The 19,065-nt window shown below is 59.2% G+C and overlaps 1 protein-coding gene across 26 annotated transcripts in view; it reads right to left on the bottom strand.

Moving 5' to 3' along the window:
* The window catches only part of BIN1 (bridging integrator 1), a 56,043-nt gene that overhangs the window by 15,067 nt on the left and 21,911 nt on the right, over positions 1–19,065 (bottom strand). For 13 of the 26 annotated variants that reach the window (XM_043487493.1, XM_043487490.1, XM_043487483.1 and 10 more), the window contains exons 2-7: positions 12,055–12,135; positions 5,937–5,991; positions 5,608–5,702; positions 4,818–4,913; positions 3,839–3,946; positions 2,987–3,079 (exon numbers count right to left, since the gene is read on the bottom strand). In XM_043487493.1, coding sequence (XP_043343428.1) covers positions 2,987–3,079; positions 3,839–3,946; positions 4,818–4,913; positions 5,608–5,702; positions 5,937–5,991; positions 12,055–12,135 — 528 coding nt within the window. Of the gene's footprint in view, positions 1–2,986; positions 3,080–3,838; positions 3,947–4,817; positions 4,914–5,607; positions 5,703–5,936; positions 5,992–12,054; positions 12,136–17,329; positions 17,379–19,065 lie in introns of those variants that run through there. The other 13 variants (XM_043487497.1, XM_043487494.1, XM_043487488.1 and 10 more) reach the window with 3 other exon arrangements.

A 19,065-nucleotide genomic window follows, 5' to 3' on the forward strand; every position in this document is an offset into this window, starting at 1 on the left:
CCAACAGAGGCAGGAGCTCGGGGACATGCAGAAAGGCAGGGGAGAGGGCAGGCCAGGAGGGGGCTGGGCTGCCAGGCAGGCTGCCTGTGCCCACTCCCAGGGCCAGCCCGCACCCTCCAGGCCTGCACACACACACACCAGTTGGTGGCACTCAGGCCCCAAGGCAGAATCCTAGAAAGGCGGGAGCTGGGCGGAGGGTGGAGGTGAGTCACAGACCCCGGCCCCAGAAAGCGCTCTGCTGGCTCATTCTGGAGAGCGCTGCAGGAAATAGTGACTCAGGGGGGTGACTTGGATTCAGGGTCTGAGTCACAGCCCAGGAACGTGGTGGCCTCGCCCAGGAGAAAACTTCCCTCCAGCAGCCTCATGTTCTCAGGCCAGCTGGCCTGAACGCCAAACTGCTGCAGAACACACCAGAGCTGCCCGTCCAACTGAAGCCCACTCGGCTGTCCACGCAGCTTCAGGCACCAGGGTCAGCCCACGTCTCGTCCTAGTCCTTCTGCGTCTGGCCCAGCCAGGATGACTAGGGAACCGGAGGAAAGAGGGGCCACCACGCTCCTGACTCCATCACCTTCAGGTTGTTGGAACTTGCTATGCTGAGCAGGAGCATCTCATCTAACTTTTTAAAATCTCATTTAAAAATTAAAGGGAGCATAAGAAATCAAAGAAATGCTTCTAAATATGCATGCCTCTGGCCACGCCTAGAATGGATCAGACCTGGGGTGCCCTCCAGGCCAAGAGCCAGATCATCCCTGCCTTAATTCTCTGAGAACCCCAGTGCCTGATGGGGGCTACCACCCCCAAAACAGTGACTCCCACACTTCCAGACGCCAGAGCCCCCACACTGTCATGTGCACTTCCCATTCAAGTGCCCACTGGACAGTTCAAGTCCCACATCTTCCAGGACACTGACCTCCCTGGCTTCCATACCCACGGAGATCAACCCCTCTGGTCCCCACGATGCCGGTCCTAACTCCCCGAGTGGACAAGCCTGGCCAAGACGGTGAGGATGGCACAGCAGTTCATAGCTGGACACCAAGCCCTGTCCACGGAGCTCAGCAATGCTGCTGAGGACAGGGTGCCTTCGTTTTAGAGTTCCTAGAAGTCAGGGCCTATCCTTTATTTCCTTTGAGTCACATTCTTCATATTCTGGCTCTTTCAGAAATACCAGGGATGGCAGGAGGTGGGAGGATAGCTGTCCCTTGCTGGGGAGACCATGACACGTGTGGAGAGCAACTTGGAACCAGATCAGGGAACACCCGGAGCTGGCCAGCTCAGGAGAACACAGGCTCGGGAGCTGGTGCTGTCCCTCCAAAGTCGAGTCAGCCAGCAAAGGCAGCCCAGGGCCCCAAGTACTCCAGCTCACTGCCAGCCCCCAGCCAAGGGTGAGGCAGGGTGAGGAAGAAAGAGGAGAGGCTCAGATGAAAACTGGATTCAAATGGGAATGTCAATTTGGCCAAAAGGCAAAACATCTGCCGTCCAACATCCAGAGATGAGATCCCGTGCCCTGGCCTCTCCTGCCAATCCCCCAGGGTGGGGGGTGAAGGTGGGAGATGGGACCCTCCCAGCTGGATCCCCACCCACACCCATCCCAGGAGCCCCAAATCGGCCATGGCCACCACCCCTGGCCCCACGGTCTTCCAGGAGCTTATCCCACTGGACTAAAATGTTCACCTGGCATCCTCCCAAACCCATTTCAGGGAAAATTGTGCAGAAATCCCGGCCCTGGCTCAGTGGCTCCATTATTCCCCCTCCAGCCCGAAGTCCTGGACTCCATAGGCGGGACAGGCCATTCCAGTCGCTCAGCCCTCCTGCAGGCTAACCTAACCCAGGCCATCTCCCCCAGACCCTAAAGAGGTGGGGCTGTTACTCAGTGCCTCTAAAGTCAGCCCACAGCTCTGGCCTAAAAGAAATCAGGCAGCAGGATGAATAAGAAATTGGGCCGCGAGCCCATGCTAAACCCAGCGCTCTCCACATCACAGGTATTCAATACACGTGAGTTGAAGATGATGAAATCAGAAGTGGCCCAGAAAACATGGGCAGCTGCCTGCATAGAAACCCAGCCTCCTCAGTGGGGCCTGTCTCCTGCCCCCTCCCAGGACCACGAAGTGCTGCTGCAGTCAGAACCACGAGGCTCCCTCTCCCAGGGCACTGTGTCACAGTCCTGACCAGGGCCCAGCCCACTCCAAAGTGTTGCCAGGATAGTAGTATCACTTTTGCACAGAGAGCCTCCTTCAGGAAGCCCTCTGGGATCACTGTGATACAGAATGCTTGCCCTCCGTGGAACTCGCAAAGAGCCAGTCCTTTCAGCCCCAGGTCTCAGTATCCCAGCCAGACGGAAGAGCCTTCTCAGTGTCCCCCAGGGGCACCCCAGGGCCTGTAGGTCCAAGGGTCACCATGACTCTGGCCAATTGTGGCAGGACCACCCACAGGGACCCCCAGTCCAGGGAGCTAGGATAATGACCCAGGGCTTGAGGTGGGTGAGCCCTGACTCAGTCATTAAACGGCTCTGGGAGCTGGGCAGGAGATTCTGCCTCTCTGGACCGGTTTGTCTCCTCAGTAAATGCAGGTTAACCTCACAGTTCTTATGAGGTTCGAAGGAATACGCAATAAAGACACCACATCTGTCCCGGCAAGAGCCCTCACAGAGGACAGAGTCTGAGGCTTTCCTGGGCTCCTGGAGGCTAGGATTTCACAGTCGGAGCCGGGATGACCAGAGGTCCAGGCTCTAGGACAGAGACGGGCCCATTCCAGGTTAACCAGAGCCCGGGCCCCCATCCGCATCCTCCTTTGACCTCAGCTCTCCAAAGCAGGAGGTCTCCCAGCAGAGACATTTGAAAACACCCCTGCCTCCCAACCGGGGAAAGAGTCGCGCCCTCCCCCACTCCCAGTGGGGCTGGGCAGACGGGCACCCAGCACCACCCAGCGCCAAGGACAGGATGACAGACCAGAAGGCGCCAGCGCGTGCAAGGTTAGAAGCCGGTGTCACCTGATTTCGGAGCAGGTTAGTTTGGGCTACGAGATGAGCCTGCAGTTTGCCTTGGCACCACTGGGGGGCGGCTTTCTCAAGCAGCGAGACAGGCTAGGGGTGGGGAGGGGAGGTCAAGGCCAAGGAGAGGAGAGAGAGGAGGGAGACCGGGAGAGAGAAACAGACAGACGTTAAACACCACATCCCAACGTCTCCAGGGCAGTGACGGAGCCCTGCCTCCCTCCAGAGGGCCAGCCCCCCACAGCAGGCAAAGGCCCCTGAGGCTGAGAATTAAGGGGAGCCCCGGGGAAGGCGGAGAAGTGGGTGAAGTCCAGCTGCAAAGCAGAATATGAGAATCGTTAGCAAGGGCAGAGGGACTCAGCAAGCAGGTCCTGCCCTGGGGGCGCTCACCGGGGGGGGGGGTGGGAAATGTGGGTGCAACACCCCCCACCCCCACCCCGACCCGGCTTGTTCCAGCTGAGACAGGTTCACATCGGATCCCGTGACGGAATTCCACTCGGAGCACACCAGGCCAGGAGGGGCTGGGCCAGTGAAACCCAAGCCAGGCCTGCTCTCATCCTGGAAAGCGGCCTCCGAACAGGCGGAGGGGCCGGGGGACGGGCCAGGAGGGGGCCCCACCCATCAGGCCCACGAGGCCTCCCACTCACTCGCCCTGTGACCCGTGACTCGGGACTAGTCAGCGGCTGTGAATCCCTCTGCAAAGGGGACCGAGGATCCCTGTCCGCTGGGGCGCAGGGACAAGCCTGCAGAGGGCGTGGTGAGCCAGCACAGGAGCAAGGCTCCCTGGGGGCTTGGGCCCCCTGCAGAGACTCCCAAGGCCTCTCCCCCAGCCGCCACCACCGCCAGCCTTACCTTAGCAATTTTGGCTTCATCCTTCTTTTTGGCGGTTTGAAGGGACTCGTAATGGTGCCGGGCACTGTCGTAGTCCACCAGCTTCCGCCCGCGCTTGGCGATGCGTGACTGGAGTACGGAAGGAGGAAGCGGCTGAACGCTTCAGCATGACGCCCGTGCTGAGACGCTGGCCCGGGCAAGGGGGCCTGGATGAACCCAGAGGGCTCATGGCCGCCGACCCCAGGCTCAGCAAGTCTGTCTCACAGATGCCTGAGACACTCGCGTTAACATTTCTGGCAGCAAAGAGCTCACCCCTCAAGGCTTCTCTCCTCCTGAGCCACCCCATCAGCCTCGCTTCCACACTCCCTGTAAAACTCCTTCAGGAGCATTTGCACTGCGGGGCCGGGAGCCAGCATGGAGTGTGAGCCCTCCAGAGGAGCGGCCCAGCACCGCGGTCACTACCTGCGCTCTAGACAACTCTGCCTGTGTGTCGGGGGCACCTGGGGCCCCAGCTGCCTCCTTGGAGATCCTAACACACTGACAAGTTCTAACTCACCTGCACCCGGCAAAGGCAGCTGGCGTTTTGAACACGCGCAGTCACACAGATACACCCAGATAAGAGGCAATGCACACAATGACACACAGCTTCCCTTCCAAGCACAGAGAGTCCAATACAGGGCATACAACGCCCAGGCCTTCCAGCCCCGTCATACACTTCGTCAGCCCTAGAGTCACTCCACAGTTACACGGCCACACACGTACATGCTCCACGAGGTCTCTTTCCATAGCCCGGAGACCCACAGGGACAGGGTTTCCAGCTCAGAAAGGCCCAGGCCTGGGGACTGGAAGGCTAGCCTCAGAGGGAGCAGCCCCGGAGGGTGAACTAGGAGGCGAAGGGGAGGCCTGCCTTCAGCCCTGGGCTGCCCGCACGCCCCCACCTCCTGCTCCCCGACACAGGCTGCCAGGCCGCAGCAGGGTGGAGGGCCAGAGCACCGCTCACCTTGATGTCAGGGAACTGGCCCAGGTACGTGTCCATGGTCAGCAGCGCCTGGTCCACCAGCTTCTGGTGGTAATCCATCCAGAGCAGGTCATTGTTCTGCAGAAGGCAAGAGCGCAGGAGTGGACACCGGGGGGGCTGGGCTGCGGCAGGGCCAGCTCGCCCCTCCCAGGGACCCAGGGGCCAGCCCCGTCGCTTCACAGCTGGGCGGCACCTCAGAACCTCAGACTGGTGTTGGTGTTGGTGGTTTAGTCGCTAAGTCATGTGCGACTCTTGCAACCCCATGGACTACAGCTTGCTGGGCTCTTCTGTCCATGGGATCTTCCAGGCAAAAATACTGGAGTGGGTAGGCATTCCCTTCTCCAGGGGGTCTTCCCGACCCAGGAATCGAACCCGGGTCTCCTGCATCGCAGGCAGATTCTTTGCCAACTGAGCAATGAGGGAAGCCCAACCTCATCTATAAAACGGGGTCACAACTCCTGCCTTTTCACAAGGTGACCTTGAGGATCAGATACGCCCATGGCTGGTGGGGCCAGGGAGGGAGGCTTCCTGGGCCAGGCGTTACAACTCAGAGAGGAGAGATGCCTCCAGACACCACAGGAAATGCATCTCAGCATGAGGGTGTGTCAGATGAGCAAAATGACCCCCAGAGAGGGGAGGGGACTTGCCCAAGAGCACGCAGCATGTAAGAACCGGAAGGGCTGTTCCCAGAGGGTGCAGGGTACCATGGGCAGCCAGCTGAGGTCAGAAGGCTCCCCAGGGGAAGGACCAAGGCCACTGGGCCCACACTCACCTCAGCGATTTTGCTTGCTTCATCCCTGCCAGGCCAGTCGGGCTCGTACACCTCCTGCAGACACTCGTTCAGCTTCTTGGAGGCCTCATGCATGGCTGGTGGGCAGACAGGCCACACTGCAGGCAGGGCTGGGGGCGGGGGGGGGGGGGGGGGGGGGGGGGGGGGGCGCAGGGGGTACCCTTGCCCCCACCCCTGAAGGCCCAGGAGGTATGTGGCCATATCAGACAGCCCTGCTCCCCTTCCCAGCTCTGCGTCTGTCAGCTCCACGTGGGGAAGGCCCCTCTCTGTGTCCCAGGAAGCCCACTGGTCCAGCCGGGTCTGTCCCTTACCTTTGACTGAGGCCAGGTATGTCCGGAGGTCCTTCTGCAGGCGGGTGCCCTCGGTCTACAAAGAGAGAGACGAGGAGAAGGGGGGGCCTGGAGCACAGCCCACACCTGCCCCCTGCCCCTGCACCCTGTGGACGCCTGCCACGGATGGGCTGTCCACTGCAAAGCATCAGGGGCCTACGGGAGACCAGATAGGAAAACACTCCGGGTTTGGGGTACGGCGGCTACTGCCTCTCTGGCCACAGACACACACTGAGCTTCCACCTTGGGAGCCCCGTTCCTGAAGGGACATTCAGCTTCTCTCCTAGGCACTATCCTCAGCCCTGGAAGGAAGGCAGCAAGACAGGGACCCTCCACCCTGCACGACACACTGGAGCACAGCCCGTGGGTATGACGGGACCGGCGGCTGGCAAGCCTGCCCTCGGGCAACCATGAGCCAGGGGACCGACAAGCACAGGAAGATGATGGGGGTACAGGGACCACCCAGCCCTGGTCCTGAAAGCCTGGGTTCTGCCTGAGGCCAGCTGGCTCCCAGCACATCCCACCGGAGATGAGGGGCCTGGGGCAGGCCTTTATAGGGTCAGGAGGTCTCTGATGGACAGAGGACGACCCAGTGGGGAGAGGAGAGATCCAGAAGGGGAGGCCTTTGACAGGAGTGCAGAGAAGGGTGGGGTCATGTCCAGGCCTCTCAGGACACTGGCCCTGTTGAGAGGGAAGATGCAGGGGAAAGGGAAGAGTGGGGAGTGGCCCAGGGAGTGAAGCCCTCAGAGCTAGGAGGGCAGCCCCAGGGGCTCCCTGGAGCAGGAGGGCCAGCAGAGAGGTGAAACCACAGGCGCAGCCTCAACTCCCTCTGGCATCAGCAGGAGGCAGGAGCGGGAAAGCTGAGCTCCAGGTGTGAGGACGGGTGAGCTGGTTGAGGCCAGCAAGCTAACTGAGACTCCCGCGAGGGAGATGCTGAAGTTTCCAGAAGCCGTGTGGAATGCAGGAGAAAGCACACACAGGCTGTGGGGCTGTGGAGACCCAGACCTGTCCCTTACTAGACACATGCGTGTTCAGGCACTTCAGTCGTGTCCAACTCTGGGCGACCCCATGGACTGTAGCCCGCCAGGCTCCTGTCAGTGGAATTCTCCAGGCAAGAACAGTGGAGTGGGCTGCCATTTCCTTCTACACACTAGACATGGAACCCTAAGAAAGTTACTGAACCCCTCAGAGCCTCGTCTCCTCATCTGTCAGCCGGGTCAAATGACGGTGGCCTGGGAGACCACAAGCAAGGTGCATGGAGCGCCTGCAGGGCACCTGGCCCATCGCAGGTGCTCGGGGACGTGGCTGCAGGGAGCCGGAAATGGCTTCACGGTGGCCATGTGAAGAGCAGCCTCGGAAGGTGGGCTCTACCCTGGGCAGCACGATGGGTGGGGAGGGAGACACAAGGGAGCCAGCCTCTGGAGCGCCGTGAATGGCTGAGCCTGGGGCTGACCTCCCGGAGTCCCCGCCGGCCCACGCCTCAGTGACATCTTGTGTGGAAGTCCTGCTCTCTGAGGGAGGCTTAAACAGACCATGGCAGCAAGCCGTAGTCCCAGGAGATCTGCGCCCCTACAGAGCTCCACCTGCCAGCCTGGAGCTCCTGCCTGAGACAAAAGTGGTCTCCACCCTTGCTGGTCAAACAACGCCCCTGCCGAGAGCAGGCCTGGATGCGGGCCCCAGGCATGGGCCCACCCCAGCACCCTCAAATCTCTGCTGTCCCCCTGCAAACAGGGCCCCTCCTCCTGGCCAGAGTCCTCTCATCATGCCCCGAAGTCCTCAGAGCTGGGGCAATAGTTCCTCACTGGGGCCAGAACATCCCACACATAGCCTCTCAACACCACTGTCACCACCTGAGGAAGAGGAAGCTGAGAGGTTCCGAGACTTGCCAGGATCACACTGGCACAGGGAGAGCTGGTGAGAACTTCCATGGCCTGGGCATGTGGGCCCCAGTTTTCTGAATTAGTCATGACAGGGCCAGGAACACAGGCAGCTGCCTGTTCTTTACGATGAACACAGCCGTGCGACCGCAGACACCACAGAGAGGGCTGCAGGGCGTCACACTAAACACGGAAACCCTCTCCAAAACTCCTTTGGTCCCCACGGAGTGTAAAACCCTGGCCATGGAGGAATCTTCTGAACATCCAAGTTCAAGGTGTGCTGATTAGAGTAGGAAACCAAAGGCCAACCCACAAGCACTCAAACCTCTCTGGAAGCCCATCAGGGATCAATGCGTGGACCCAAGACTGGGGCAAGAGGAAGGGTCTACCCCACTCCCGAGGTAGCCTCCCCAGTCTGAACAATTAAGTGCTGTGGTGGTAGAGATGAGGATTTATGTGTACCTATGATGCGATGCTCTTGTATTCATCCGAGGTCAGACTCTTCCAGACCCAGCTTCTCTTCCCACCAAGCCTCATCAGCTTGCTCCCCTCCCCACTGTCCCCCAGCATCTGTCTGCAAGGCACCCAGAGGAAGGGGTCACCCACAGGGCGGGTTGCTGGGCTTGCCCAGGCTTCAGGCTGTACCAGGGCCCCTTGTGCTTCCCAAACAAGGCCATGCTGTGAGCAGGCACACTGGGCACAGATGTGCAAGGGCCGCCTGGAGCCCTGCCTCCCCTGTGCCAACTGCAGCTGGTCCCCAATGTCAACGCCCCCCCCGGGGGCCCCCAGCCAGCTGCTTCCTCAGGCGGCCCTGGCGGCAGGCTACCCTCCACCCTGGCTCTGAGAAACATCTCTTCGGAGGTCCCTGGGTTCTAACATATGCCTTGCAGAGCAGCTGGGGGAAGAAGAAAGTTCTGGAGTCACTGCCCTCAGCCTGCTCTTCTGGCAGCCCAGGACTAACACCAGGTGTGGCTCCACAAGCTGGCCAGCAGGCACCCCACATCCCCCCATACCTCCCTCCAAAGGCTGGCCCCCAACTCCCTGACATCAGCCCCCATCTTCCCAGGGAAGCCAGGAGGCAGGGAAGTGCTCCCTGCACAGACCCCTCTGGCTCCAGCTGGACTCCTGAGCCTCTGTGGTCAGTGCCAGAGGATCGCCACGTGATAGCCGGGGATGCCCACTTGGAGGAGAGCCCTGGGTGGGCCCTGGAGAATGAGAAGGAACCAGACCTGCCCCATCTCACTGACAAATAGCAACTCTGAGCCCTGGGGAGCCAGGTCTAGGCGGTCCCCTAGGAGGAAGAAGCTGGGCCATCTGGAGGACCCAGAATGGCCCCCAAGGATCTGAGCTGGATTTAAAGCACTTGGGCGGGTGAGAGTGAGTGAGCCCTCCAGGGCTTCACAGAAAGGACAGGGCCAGGGAGGCCAGACCTAAAGTTGAGTAGGCCCAGAGGGGCTATGCAAACTGGGTCCCTGTGAAAGCAGGCAATGGGAAAGCAACTCACCCCCTCTCGTAGGGTCTACCCCCAGTGGAAGGGGTGGGAGACTCATGTCCTTGAAGCCTAAACTCCCTGCCATCCCTGGCCCTGACTAGCGCTGGCCCACTAGGCTGGACGTTCCCAGATGAAGAACAGGGCTCCCCATGCTCAAGCTTCACCTCGCCCTTCCCAGGGCTCCCCAAGCCCTGCAGCTTTCTGAATTCACTTTCCTGAGAAGAGTGATACTCACTTAGTAACCCTTTCTAAATCCTGAACCTCAACCCCAGGCCCCAGTCACCCCCACACACCAATCAAATCCAGAACTGTCCAGTTGCCCTAACTCCTAAGGGAGGGTTACCCAGAACCTCAAACGAGACCTCATATTTGCCCACTCCTGCTTCTACCCTCAGCCCCTGAGAAGCTGACCACACCACCCAATCTGCAGGCAGACAGAGCACCAGCTCAAATGACCACCCATATCCACAGCCAGGGAGCCAAAAGCACTGGCTATCTTTAGCCCTAGCCTCACTCCCCAGCTGCTCTGGGCAAGGATCAGTGACTGCTTGCCAAGAGCCAGGGACCCAGAGGGGACTTCAGTGTTCTTCTTCAAGCCTCCACTTTGAAGGTGAGCAAACTGAGGCCCAAGGGGCAAGTGGTCACCCAGAGCCAAACAAGCAGTCTCTGCTACCAGCTTTGAAACACCTCCCATTACTGGCCTCAGGGGACAAGCAGCCATGGGGGCGCCCAACCCTGCTCTGAGGAGCCCCTCAGTGGAGCTTCTCTGGCAGGTGAGGGTGACCTGGCCCTGGGCCCTCTCCCAGCACGCTCCCCTACGCTCTCCCAGAACACACACTTGCCCTATCCCAGCATGCCCTCTGATCCTCTCCCAGCATGCTCCCCAGTCTTCCTACCATCATGCTCCCCAGCCTTTTCCCCGCATGCTCCCAACCTTCTACCAGCATGCTCCCCAGTCTTGTACCACCGTGTCCCCCGGCCTTCTCCCAGCATGCTCCCCAGTCTTATACCACCATGTCCCCCAGCCCTCTCCCAGCATGCTCCCTGGCCTTCTCCCAGCATGCTCCCTGGCCCTCTCCCAGCATGCTCCCCAACCTTCTACCAGCATGCTCCCCAGTCTTGTACCACCATGTCCCCCAGCACTCTCCCAGCATGCTCCCCGGCCTTCTCCCAGCATGCTCCCCAGTCTTATACCACCATGTCCCCCGGCCTTCTCCCAGCATGCTCCCTGGCCCTCTCCCAGCATGCTCCCCAACCTTCTACCAGCATGCTCCCCAGTCTTGTACCGCCATGTCCCCCGGCCCTCTCCCAGCATGCTCCCCGGCCTTCTCCCAGCATGCTCCCAGCCTTCTCCCAGCATGCTCCCCAGTCTTGTACCACCATGTCCCCCGGCCCTCTCCCAGCATGCTCCCCAGCCTTCTCCCAGCATGCTCCCCGGCCTTCTCCCAGCATGCTCCCCGGCCCTCTCCCAGCATGCTTCCTGGCCTTCTCCCAGCATGCTCCCTGGCCCTCTTCCAGCTGCTCCCAGCCACAGGCCAGTGGGTTGTCAGAGTTTTTCAAAGGAGGCCCCTTCTCCCGGGGGTTCCCTTCTAGTCACAGAAGCATTGGTGGGTATCTTCTGTGCTTTCTGAGGCCTCAAATGTAGGCCAGAAGTAGGAAGCGGCCTGGTCCCTCCCAGCCCCCAGTCTAGGCCCACCAGCCCCTTTCCTAGCAAAGCTTAGATCCTGACCTCACTGCCAACACCCACACCCATTCCTGTGGCCTCTTCTGGCCTCCATTCCTGTCTGTCACTCACTGGGACTGGTGTGCAGAAGCCACAGAGCCACGGCCCAGCTCTCTGTCCCTGCTTCCTTGGCCTTTCCCAGGGAGGAGAGAATCACCAGAGTCATTTGACTCCCAACTTCTACTGTCTTCAGATACAGTCACCAAAGTGGCTTATTCTAGACTTAGCAGATCTGAGAGGGGAATGTCTCAGGCACAACTCAGTTAAGGTATTTAGAGCCCTTTGGGGTCAGGACGTCCTCTCTTGGATATAACCACTGCCCCCAGACTGTCCACATAATTAAGGCCCTTCTGTCACCAGCCCTTGGTCTATAAAAAGAAATGCTAAGGATGCCTTTTAACTCACTTGCAGTTTTTGGAACCAGAGAAGTATGGGTCTATCCACTCCCAAAGCTGGATGGCCTTGGGCAGATTACCCAATTTCTCTAAGCCTCAACTGCCTCATCTACGAAAGGGGAACAGCGATACCAGTTGCCTTACAGGGGTGTCGGAGGGATCCACAAGCCATCTACAAATGGCCCGGCCTGGAGCCCACCACTCAGCCAGGCACAGTCGACACTCAGAGGGTGCCCAATCAAACCCAGTCTGCTCCGCCCCCGTGTTAAACCTTGCAGATACCACTCTCCTCACAAGACACTTCTAGAGAGCCCACTTGCCTTGACATTCAAGGCTGCCCAGAATGTGGCCATGATCTAACACTAGCTCCCACTCCCACCCCACCCCAACCTTACATCTTACCTAAAGTAAACCCCCACAGTGCTCCCCTTCCCCTAGTCCATACCCAGCGTCAGTGCCCCCTCTTCCAAGAAGTCTTCCATGACTCACCAGCCCACACTGATCCCCTTCTCAAGCTCCTCTACTCCACAAATTCAGCTCTTGACATTTTCCACCTGGCAGCCACAGTTCCGTTTTCACAAGCTCTCCAAGGCCAAGGGCCATCCATACTCACCAGCTGCTTGTTGAAATTCTGGACACACTGTTCAAACTGCTCATCCTTCGTCTCATCCGCCTTCCCCAGTTTCTGGAGGACCTTCCAAGGCAGAGGGAGAAGGGAAGAATGTTACACTGAGAAGGAAAGTGGCCAAACCAAGAGCAGCAGGTCACCAATACCACAGAGCCCTCTCCACCCCAGCGGGGTTCTGAGAGGTCCATGGCCAGGATCACCGAGCCCAGGCCACTGGGACCACCAGAGGGCCTGTGGTTGCTGCAACCCCCAAGGGCAGGACTGAGATCTCTCCCTCCTCTTCTCAGGGCTCACCCATCTGTCAAGAGGAGGAGCTTAGGACAGGCTTGCTGTAGTGGCGGAAACCAGGAGTAAGAGGGGTTGCGTGCCCCTCCCACCTGATATCACTCTGCAGCCCTGGCTGCTACACCCTAACCTGGCAACTGAAAAGTGAGCCAAACACCAGGGGGCCGGCAGGGGTGGCCCCACCTCCCCATACGACTCCATTTCCTGGGCCCACTGCTCACGAACCCCAGAGGGAGGGGCAGGGAGGTAATCAGCCCAGGACCAGGAGGGAGGGAGGGCTGGCGGAGGGTCAGGCTCTTGCTGTCACTAGGAGTCAGCTTCCAATCTGCCTAGATTTCCAGCTGAGACTCCTTCTAGCCCATATCTAGACGCCCTCCCACCCCTGGCACTCACACTGGCACACACACATTCACGCACACAGAGGCACCCAAAACACGTACACACAGGCTCACGGACACACACCCTATTCCTGACGTCTCAGAGGCTGACCCTCCCCTCGGTGAGTCACAGCTGTCCCTTCTTGGCGGTGTCAGAGAGAGGACGTGGCAGGCACAGGTGGCGAGATGGGTGGGTGAAGGCAGAGAGAGAAACCCAAAGTCTGGAGAGGGAGAAAGCTCTAGAAAAAGAAGAAACTGGACCAGGAGTCTGAAAGCCCTAAGCAGAAGGGCTGGCCCACCAGGTACTCCCAGACTCCCAGCTACTCCTGCCTCCAACTCCAGAGTTCTCTACGGTCAGAGAGAGAGAGAGAATTCAAGAAGCAAGGATGGGTGAGGGCCATAGGGGAAGAGCAGAGGAAAATAAGAGATGGCGTACAGATTAGGCAGAGAGAAGGTGGGGTGTGGAGGGAGAGAGGGAGGCAGGGACTCCCCTCCACTGGCCTGGGCAGGCACCTCCATGGGAAGCAGAAGGAACAACATGGAGATGAAGGCCCGCAGAGAGTGACCAAAACCCAACAAGAATAAGAAGGAAACAGGTGGCTCTGGGTAGGGGTGGCAGGTGGAGGAGAAAAGCAGGTGAGCCCCCAGCAGGGATGAGCTCAGATGGGGTTGGAACACTAGGTCAGGGTCCTAGACCGAGGGATGCCCACTCTCAGAACAGAGCCTGGACCCTCCGGAACCCTGACTGACCCTAGGACAGCCTGCACTGCCCTGCTCCCCCTCCCCCACCTGCCCAGGAGCCACAGTGGGGCCAGTCAGCCCTCTGACCCTCTCTCTCATCATGTAATGAATTCGGCCATCTCTTGCCAGGCACTTGCTGTGTGCCCTGGGCATCTCTACTGGGGCAGCAGATCAATCAGACATGGGTCCAGTCCCAAGACAGAGGGAAGTACATGAGACTGTGGGAGACCAGGATGGAGATCCTATCCAGCCTGTGTAATCAAGGAAAACTTCCTGGGACAAGTGGCAGCTCAGACTGAGAGGAGAGCTGGCAGCAGGAGGACCAGAAAGATGAGGTCCTTTACTAGGGAATTTCAAGATGCTCCAGGTGACTAGAGGTCACAGAGGATGGAGAGGAAAGGTGGCAAGGAGTGGTGCACACTGGGGAGCAGCCCCCAGTAACTCTGTCAGGACACTGTCCAGCAGGCAAGGGCAACCGGATGCCAAGTGCTGATACTGAACTGAGGAGAAAGTAAAACCAAACCACCGCGAGCAAGAAAACGGGCACCTCCCTCAATCCAGGCTCCCCCTCCCCTTGGCAGCCACATCTGGCTGGTCCCATGGGAACAGGGTGGAGCTCCGGGGGTACCTGGCCCACTTGACACTGAGCGCGGGCAGGTGGCTCACCCCCATCTATGCCAAGGAGAGAAATGGGCCACCAGGTGGGAAAGAAAGACCATCCAAAAGTCAGCACGGTCCACCGGAGCAAACCAGAGGCTCCTGGGAAGCAGGACCAGAGCCTGGCCGGCGCTCAGGCAGGAGGACTGGAGGTGACGCTATCTACCCACTGCCTCTCCTTCTCCCTGCGGAGATGCACTTGACCAGTGGAGCTGCCAGTCCCTCTCCACCATCAGGGATCCCGAGCAGGCCAAAGTCCCAGGTGTCCACACCTGGCTCCAGGCATCACACACAGCTGCGTGGTTCACCAGTGAGACCTTCAGGTCTCAAGAAAGGCCAGCCATGGTGACATGCCAGGCAGTGAGAAGACCCTGAGAAAAGGGACTCTTACTGTCTCTCTGAATCTCAAGCACCTTGGCAATAAATAAAGAGAACATTAGCACCCACCTTAAGGCTCATGTGAAACATGTCTCCATATCTAGCCCCTAACAGGTACTCACGTATAGGGCTTTCAGAGCTGTCTTTACATAGCTGAGGGCTGGGCCTGACATGAACCCACCCTCCTAGTCCAGACGGATGGCATCGCAAGATGCCAGACAGAAGGCAAGTATGCACACTCTGTACTCAAATACACAGGCAGGCATGTGCACACAGCTGACTCCTATTCATCCTTCAAAACCCTGCTCAGGCGACACCTCCTCTGTGAAGCTGTCCTCTCCTCCTCTGTGAAACTGTCCTCTCCCTCCTCCCCTGCATCCACCACTCAGGGCCTGGAACCAGCTCTCCTCACTGCCTGGGGGTCTGCCTCTGGCCCCAACCAGGCCTGCACAGCCTGAGGTCGAGGGCAGAGTCCAGCCTTCCTGCGTCCCCGGCTCACTAACAGGGCAGAGCACAGGGTCGACACACAACACGTTCTCATCTGAGCTGTGAACTTTGAGGTCAGAGTCACGACCTCGAACAAAGCAGCCCATCGCTCAGTTTCCTGTTACGTAAAATGAGAGGGTCTGTACAGAGAATACTCGGCCTGACACGCAGAGAGCTCACCATGAAGGTAGCCGTTAGGATCAGGGGTTAGAACTGGCATTCACCCGAATCTGAGGTCTGGTCCAGTGGGACCCACTGTGGGACCAGCAGCATGCCACAGAGGGGCATGACCAGCGTGGCTCTGCGTGACCTCCAGCCAGCTGCTCACCTCGCCTCTGACACCTCAGCGCCCGCCTGTGATGCAGGGGTGACAAGGGTACCCCGGTGCATGGAGGCGCGGGCTCACCCAGTGCGGGTGTGTGGTCCTCGGCCTTGTCTCCCCTCACTGTACCTGCCTCGCTTTACAGAAGAAGGAGCGCACACACCCTGGGGCCCTGTCCTCGGGGCAGCTCCCAGTGTGGCTACAGGGGAGAAGCAAGCTGGGCACCGCTGCCCCCAGGACAGGGACTGGGACAAAACTTGGTGCAGTGAGGCCCCACAGCACCGATGGCTGCGTGCTTCCCACCCTCCAGAGCCAGGCTCCTGCTGCAGCCCGGACGCTGGGGAAGAGGGCTTTCCCCGGCCCCCGGGGCACCCGGACCACACCCTATCCTGCCCTGCCGCTGAACAGCTGCTGAGCCCTGCCTGACCAGTCCCCACGCTCAGAGACCCCAGGGCAGCTCTGTCCAGCCGCCACCAGTGCCCCCACCAGGGGACACACACACGCTCAGAGGCCTCTCCACGCCAAGAGGGGAGCCCTGGCCGCGGGCCTGGGGGACACAGATGCAACACTCAGATCGTGAGGCCACCCTGCGTGGAGTTCAGCCAGCCACTGCGAGTAGCAGGTGGGCTCTGGGTGTCAGGAGGGGCGGGCCACCGGGGCTCAGGGGATGCATGACAACTGAGCCAGGTTTTGGAGAATGAGCTGGAGTTAGGTGAGGAGGGGGTGTGGAGGCAGTCCAGCTTCCCGATCCCTGAATGAAGCTATGGAGATGCGTGGTGAGGGGGCCCAGACACCCCTATGTCACACTAATCTTGCGTGTCTCCCTTGTAATCAACAAAAGGGAAACTTTCTGACAGTGTGACAGAGGACAGGTCACAGCCCCCCCACAGCAAGGTGGGAGCTGCTCAGCCCAAGCCCAGCGCAGTCCAGAAAGCCTCATCGGTGGCCCTGCTCCTCTCACCACATCCTCAGTGCAGCCAAGGACGAGAGGGGCTAAAAACCTCGGTACGACCGATCCCCAGCAGGGCCGAGTGAGGCGAGCTGGTGGCAGAATGAACCTCCTCCTGACAACATCTGCGGGTCAGCCTGTCAGAGCCTGGGCTGTGACTCAGGGCTGGGGGCCCTCCCCTCCTCCTCCGGGCCCTCCCCAGGGCGGGAGGCCCGCAGGACACGGCTGAGCACCTCTGAGTGCCAGGGCCCAAGGACAGCATCCTGCGTGCCCCTCCCCAGCCTCTCTCACAGTCCAGAGGCCCCGGTTGGGGGTCTTCCCAGGCCCACTCCTCTGCTCCTGGCCAGCCAGCGAGCCAGGGGGCCAGGCCACCCATGGTGACAGCCTCCACACAGCTGTGCCGCGCACCCGGCCACCAAACCCAGAAAGGGAGCCCGGACCAGTGTCATTGGAGACAGGAGCAAGTTATCACTCACTGCTCCCCCAGCACAGCACCTTAGAGACCCCACACAGCCTCTACCTTCGTGCGACAGACGGCAGGCAAACCAGGACTCCTAGGGCCTCACACTCGGGAGCAGGCACAGGGCTTTTCCCAAGCTCCAAGCTGGAAGAAGGGCACCAAACTGGAGGCGGGGGCGCCCGGCAGACCTCGTCCTCTCCACGCCGCCCCAGCGGGGCCAGCAAAGGCAGGGAGTGCGCGCACAGGCCCTCACCCCCAGGCTGGCCCCAGGAGCCCTCTTGGACCCCTCCTTCCCCCAGAGCGTGGCCAGCCCCTACCTGTGTGGGAACACACGCCCACATCTGAGCATGTGGCACAAGGCAAGAATAAGCACTTTCTAGAAGCCATGGTTGGGAAGAAGAGCTGAGCCCGGGGGGCCCAGGAGGGAAGCCCTGGTCCCCAGGCTCTGGGCCAGAAAGGAACAGCTCTTCCAGCGACCAGTAGAGATGAAGGACCACCCCCTACCCGGGGCATCCCCAGCACCCCCGTCCACACTCTCTCTCACACACACAGACAGCTCCCCTGGCACCCACCACCCGGTGGCCGAGACCCCAGCGGGCCTTCACCTTCCTCATCATCTCCCGGCACTCCAAGGCCACGGCCTCAGTCGAGGTTGGTCACAGAGTGAGCTGCGCCCGGGCGGCTGGGCGTCACTCTCGTACTTCCTCCTCCCCCGCTGAGAGCAGAGCCTGCGGTCAGGGGACCACAGCAACAGGATGCACGCCCTCACGGCTCCCAGAGGCTCCCAGGTGGGCAGGGGCACACAGACAGACAGACAGACAGACAGACGGGGGGGCAGGTGGAAGGCTGGCCTTCCCCACGGGTCCCACAGCTGGGATCCACTTGGAGGGAGACACCTCCAGAGGCAAGAGGGGGCCATCAGAACTGGACCAAAGGGCACCTGGTGACGGAGCTGTCCCCTCCCCTGGTAGACGTGCCAGGGTAGGATACTCCGCCCTGACTGCCCAGGCCTCGGGGTCTCTGGCTCACCCCCTGACATCTGAGGGGTCCCACTGTCTCCTACCCACCTGCTCCACCCTCCCGCCCACACACAGAGTATCAGCCGTGCCCGAGAGCTATGCTCACAGCTGGCCTCACAGTCCTCCCGCCCAGGTGGTGCCCAGGCACCTGGCCCCCGTGATGGACACTCGGTCCCACACTCCTCCCAGCTTCCCGATAACCCAGGAGCCAAGTGGGCAGGGCCTCAGTAGAGCCAGGAGAGAGTGGGGAGAGGTGAGCCCCAGCCCACCAGGCCCTGCCACATTGCTTAGGCCATCTCCCCAACTTCTAGTCTGAAATATAAACCCTATAAACCGCAGAAGAAGTTGAAAGAATAGTATGATAGACTGCCATCTGTCCTTCCCTCAGCTCACCAATTGTCACCATGAGGCCACCTTTACTTTCTCTCTTTCTCTCTATTTAAATAGTTTGGTTCGTTTGTTTATGTTAGCCCAACCCCTGGAAAGGAGTTGCAGACATCTTGACCCTTTAACCCAGTCCTTCACCCCCTAACTACTTTGGCACATTTCCAAAGAATAAGAATATTCTCCTAAATCCCCGTAATACCAGAGAACACCCAGTGTTTACTCTTAACTTATTACTATTATCCAACACATGTCCATATGCAAACATGCCTCGGTGTCCCCCACATCTCCCTTATGTTTGGGTTATTTGTTTTTTGATCTGGGATCCAAATGTGGTTCACACACTGCTTTTTTAATTGAAACATAGTTGATTCAATCATAAAGGAAATCAATCTTGAAAATTCATTTGAAAGACTGATGCTGAAGCTGTAGCCCCAATACTTTGGCGATCTGTTTCGAAGAGCTGACTCATTACAAAAGACTCTGATGATGGGAGAGATTGAAAGCAGGAGGAGAAGGAAACGACAGAGGACGAGATGGTTGGATGGCATCACCGATTCAATGCACAGGAGTTTGAGCAAGCTCTAGGAGATGGTGAAGGACAGGGAGCCTGGCGTGCTGCAGTCCATGGGGTTGCAAAGAGTCGGACAAGACTGAGCTACTGAACAACAAGAATAGGTGATTTACAAAGTTGTGTTCGTTTCTGCTCTACAGTAAAGTGATTCAGTTATATATACATAATTCAGTACACACACACTCACACACACACTCCTTTTCATATTCTTTTCCATTATGGTTTATCACAACATATTGTGTAGAGTTCCTTGTGCTATACATGCATGCATGCTTAGTCTCTTCAGTCATGTCTGACTCTGTGAGACCCCATCCACAGGATTCTCCAGGCAAGAATACTGGAGTGAGTTGCCATGTCCTTCTCC

The sequence above is a fragment of the Cervus canadensis genome, chromosome 15 (genome assembly GCF_019320065.1).
Source record: "Cervus canadensis isolate Bull #8, Minnesota chromosome 15, ASM1932006v1, whole genome shotgun sequence".
In the NCBI taxonomy this organism is placed as follows: Eukaryota; Metazoa; Chordata; class Mammalia; order Artiodactyla; family Cervidae; genus Cervus; species Cervus canadensis.